We start from the raw sequence: 4974 nt of genomic DNA, 5'->3' as shown, positions 1-4974 counted from the left end.
ATATTACATCCCTGAAGCCAACTGACCTTCTTGTATTCTGTAATCCTTACTTCCCCTTTTGTGAAAAACCACCACTTTTATTTGCTTGATTTGAGTTATGGTTTCAATAGAAGCATTCTATACACTTGTGGCCTTTCTGAAAAATCAACACTAACAGCTTTCCAGTTTCAGAAGATTCACACATACCAATACTATCCAACTTCAGTCTCCAAATGGGAAATTGATCTTCTTATGAAGCTCCAGTTGCATCTGACAGGAAGTACATCCTGGGGAAATACTGTGTTTAATGGAAAGCCAACCTCAAGGTTAGTGATTTTGTTACTTTCTTTCTGTAGGTGGGAAAAGGAAGCTTCAGGGAATCACATCCAACTGACTCCTCCACTTTGCCCTATAGTGCCTCGGCCATCTCAATTAGTCCCTCAGCCACAAGCCAAATATAGGAATGAGCAAAGGGAATACTGTTGGGTATATGCAGGGAAGCTGAGTGGCCAATTCAGCGGAGTTCCTATGGGACTCCCTCATCTCCTCTCTGCCCCATCTCACACATAATGCAGAGGTCCCAATGCACATTCAGGACACAAGCTTTTCTCTGGAGGAAGTATATGAGACAGTGCATTATCCCCCTTGGCTCAAGAAGAAAAGTTGTGTTCAACGACACCATCCCCATATGGAACTGTGCAGTCTTCCTCCTGACCAAAATCGATTTGCTTGCAATCAGCTGGGAAATGAAACTTAAGTAAAAGAGTACCAATGGAAAAAATTAAAGCTCTGTGGCTACTGATAGGGCAGATCTCAGAGACTGGACAGTGTAGATTTATCTGTGCAATTTCTGTTTAATGCAATAGGTACATTGTCCCTCTGCAATTACCGTAATCTACTACATCTCTGAAATCCACAGTTCACTTAGGACCTAGGAGCGTAGCACAGTGACAGTTCTTGATATTCATCAATTTAATTATTTTGGAGTTATTTTATGTTATTGGGTTCACAGGTACCCAGAGATGTTTATCATTAAAACGTTTGATTCAGAGAGTAATGCAGGAAAGGGTAATTCGAAAGCTCTACGTATACCCAGAGTCGTTAAATTTCCTATGGCTGTTAACAGCAGAACTGCAAAAATAATAAAATCTTATTTAAATGGAAAAAATGCAGCCCATCCATGTTGTGATTTTATGTCATCCATATAAATGATGTATGTTTGTGTAATCAGATGTATTGCTTTTCCCTTCCCCTGAATTATTGATCAGGTTATGTTGTATGTTTATTTAGAGATGGTTGAGGAAGTGTCGGGAGCCATGGTGTGGAAGAGGTTTCTGGGTTCTCGACCTTTGGGATTATGCTCCAGTGATACAATGATTCACACCCCATATATCTTCGGTGCCATCCAGTTCTGACATAGCAGTAAAAATATGAGATACGAAGGAAAGGATAGGACATATTTGCATGAAATGGACCATAAAGTGGCTTGTGGTGTGCATTTTTTATAGGCAATTTCATAAAGAAAAGCCTAAGGACTCGAGACCAAAGCTATACAAGTAATGTAGCAGGACTCTATGAATGGTGACTTAAGTGTGAATTATTCTTAGAATTTTCATGCTAGAGGAAGTAGGTTAATACTGTAAAAAGTTGGAATTGATTGATCAAGTGACAGGAATGGCAAATGATTGAGCCAGTCAGTTGATGAATGATTACGAGGCCAGCCCAGATCCAATGACAGATATAACTGAAGTTCATCCCCAATACTCACTACCTTTTGGCTAACTTTACTTGGGCTCTCTTCTAGCCTACTGAGTCTGTCTGACCCCTTATATCACCTTCACAGCTAGGGTTTATCTTTGATTCATTATTCTTTTGGTATGAAACTCTCCTGTGCTGTATCTCATCAGCTATAGGATGTCTCTTTGATGTGAATGAATAGCAAGCAAATCTATTGTCATGTTTTAATGACAGAACACTAGAAATTTTAAGATGATAGATGCTTTGAATTCAGTGTACATTACTTTGCTTTTTATCCCATCAGGTTTTTTTCCTTGATAATGAGGAATACGGGCCATATTGGAGAAGAGTGCAATAGGCTCATGGGGGACCGAATGTGTGTTAGGCAGAGCAGTAAGGATGATATTGAAAATGACATTTTTCTTGCACTGAACATTTACTATCTGCTGGGCATTGTGTGTTTCACGTATACCATTTCCTTTTAACTATATCAATGACTCCATGAAATGGACATTATAAATATCTTTGCATAAATGAACTATGACCTGAAGAGAGATAAAATAACTTGCTCAAGGTCACACAGCTGGTAGATGGCAGAGATAGGATCTGGATCCAGGTCACAAGGCTTTACTTTTTTACTTTATGTCTTTCCCATGCTCTCCCAGATAAAAAACTAGCCTATACCACATTTCCCCAAACATCAACAGATTGAAAAACAGACTGATTAGAATTTTACTTTCTTGAACACCTCCTCTCTTCCTCTTTGGTGGGAAGAATGTAAATCCTTAATAGTGAAGCCAATGAGACTGGAATTGGTTCTTAAATAATGAGAATGGATTGCTCTTCGTATAGGATTCCTGAGGTTCTGCGTTTGTCTAAACTTATCATGAGAATGTGCATCTGGCTTCTCTGGCTCTGCATGTGATAAATCCTTTTAGGCCCAAGTTTCTTCATTCCTGATAGGAATCCAGTAGGACAACCATTACGTACTACTTGAGGTTCTCAGTGGTCACGTCCCCATATGGAGTTTAAGGTGAGAAAATTCCCTAATCTGTGATAGGACATATGCACCCATATATGTGTACTACAGGGGCACGGATCATAAGATCTTTCTTAGAACAGGATTGCAGTTTGGTGTAGACAGTTCTGGTAATGTAACACATTGCCTTCTTATGGCAGAAGGACAATAGATTAGGTATCTGAAGACTTTTCTCTGCAATTCACTTGATATAAGATTTTGAGCAAATCACTCATACCTAGACTTCTATTAACTTGCCTGTTGAAAAAGGTGTTAGATTCAATCTATGTCTTTACCTGCCATATAGTTGTCCTTGAATAGAAACACATCAATCAGCTCAGTCCTATAATACTAGTTATCTGCATGCTCACCAGAAACTTAAGTTATCAGTAACCTATTAAATAGGAAAATAAATTGCTATCTAGTAAGTTTAGTTGGTTTATTGACAATGTATTTGGTTATATAAGTATGACTTTATGGAAAAAATAATGAAAGGAGTCCTTGGTGATGAAGAGGTTGGAGATACTTATACTATTCCATTACAAAAGGCATGAGTCTTCTCCTCAGTCTCCTCATGGTTGTATTGCAAAAACAACATGTACCTCTCTGGCTAACAATTTGATTTCTTTTGTAACATGAAACCCAGATTTTGTCATTATTATTGCATGCTGAGCAGAATCTTTGAAAGTCCTCTGGGTCTTAGAAGAAATCTAAAAGTTAATCAGAAATCCTTGAATAAATAGCAGTTTATTTCATGGACAAATGTTTTCAAGGGTGCTGAGAAGGAGTGAGCTACCTGTCTATTCCCTGTCAGAAGGCATGAGTCTTCTCTTCAGTCTCCTCATGGCTGACTTCATCTCCTGGTTCCTCAGCGTGTAGATCAAGGGGTTCAGCAGCGGGGAGATGACAGTGAAGGTGACAGAGATGGCTTTATCTGTGGGGAGGGCAGTGAAGGGCCGGGCATAGACGTAGATGCAGGGCACAAAGTGCAGGGTCACCACAGTGATGTGGGAGGTGCAGGTGGAGATGGCTTTCCTCCTTCCCTCCCCTCCCTGAGACCTTAGCATTGTCAATATGACTGTGTAGGATGCAAGCAGGAAAATAAACCACAGGGTAGTGACTAAGCCATTGTTGGAAATCATCAGGAGTTCAAGTACAAAGGTGTCTGTACAGGCAAGTTTGAGGACCTGGGGGACGTCGCAGTAGAAGCCATCAACAACATTGGGTGCACAGAAGGGGAGGGGCAGCAACAGGGAAATCTGCACGATGGAGTGGACAAAGCCCCCCACCCAGGAGGCCACGATGAGGGCAGTGCATCGCCCCCTGCTCATGATGGTCACGTAGTGCAGGGGCTTGGAGATGGCCGTATAGCGGTCGAAGGCCATGACAGAGAGAGAAAAAATGTCTGCCCCCCCGAGGAGGTGGAAGAAGAAGATCTGAGTGATGCAACCATTGAAGGAGATGGTCTTCGTCCTTGACAGGAGGTCTACGAGGACCTTGGGAGCAGTGATGGAGGAGAAGCAGATGTCCAAGACGGAGAGATTGCGGAGCAGGAAGTACATGGGCGTGTGAAGGCGGGACTCGCAGGTCACAGTGACCATGATGAGGAGGTTTCCCAGAAGAGTTGTCATGTATACCAAGCACAAAGAAAGAAATAGGACCAAACTCAGGTTTTGGGACTGAGTAAGTCCCATAAATATAAATTCTTTTACCCTTGTGCTATTTCCCAACTCCATTGAATCATGTTTCTTCTTCTTTGTGCAGCTTGGGAAAAATGAAAAGTATTATCACAGAAAGTGTTCACTCTCCCTTAACACATCAGGTTTAAAGAGTTAGGTATTAGGACTGAAAACTAGGGAGCTGCTGTTAACACATGAAGGGCTGTTCTGAAATTACTGCTAGTGTGTGGGAAATTACATCTGATTAATACAAGCAGGCATATAATTATTCTTCTGTAAATTATAAATATTTTAGATGTGACATAAAAATAAGTATAGAAGTTCTACATGTTCAAGATAAACAGGTAGATGTGAAATATTCAGGAAGGGACTCTTGGAGCATGAGGGATAAAAAAATGGAGTCAATTTGGTGTGTGGGAAAGGCAATGTGTTTAGTTTCTTTTCCAGATTGCATGCTCCACGTAAACGTTTAAAAAAATTTTTTTTTAATTTGAGAGAGAGAGAGAGAGAGAACACATGAGCAGGGGAGAGGGGCAGAGGGAGAGAGAGAGAGGGAGAGAA

At 40.8% G+C, this 4974-nt stretch overlaps 1 protein-coding gene across 2 annotated transcripts; it reads right to left on the bottom strand.

Annotated features, from left to right (window-relative positions):
• Positions 1-411: 411 nt before the first annotated feature.
• LOC122482840 (olfactory receptor 4D11) lies at positions 412-4470 on the bottom strand. Of its 2 annotated transcripts, XM_043579133.1 has the most exons (2): positions 3571-4470; positions 412-429 (listed from the first exon to the last, which is right to left on the bottom strand). In XM_043579133.1, exons 1-2 carry the CDS (start codon positions 4468-4470, stop codon positions 412-414), a joined length of 918 nt encoding a protein of 305 aa, XP_043435068.1. The 2 variants fall into 2 exon arrangements, with proteins under 2 accessions (XP_043435068.1, XP_043435067.1); XM_043579132.1 differs by lacking the exon at positions 412-429 and having other exon boundaries at positions 3535-4470.
• Between the last annotated feature and the right edge of the window lie 504 nt (positions 4471-4974).

This window comes from Prionailurus bengalensis, chromosome D1, assembly GCF_016509475.1.
Source record: "Prionailurus bengalensis isolate Pbe53 chromosome D1, Fcat_Pben_1.1_paternal_pri, whole genome shotgun sequence".
NCBI lineage: Eukaryota > Metazoa > Chordata > Mammalia > Carnivora > Felidae > Prionailurus > Prionailurus bengalensis.
This window is presented reverse-complemented; position numbering and strand designations above follow the sequence as displayed.

What these genes read in the sequence shown, in the direction of transcription:
- LOC122482840 (XM_043579132.1), bottom strand. Translation starts at nt 4,470, where the DNA reads ATGGAGTTGGGAAATAGCACAAGGGTAAAAGAATTTATATTTATGGGA.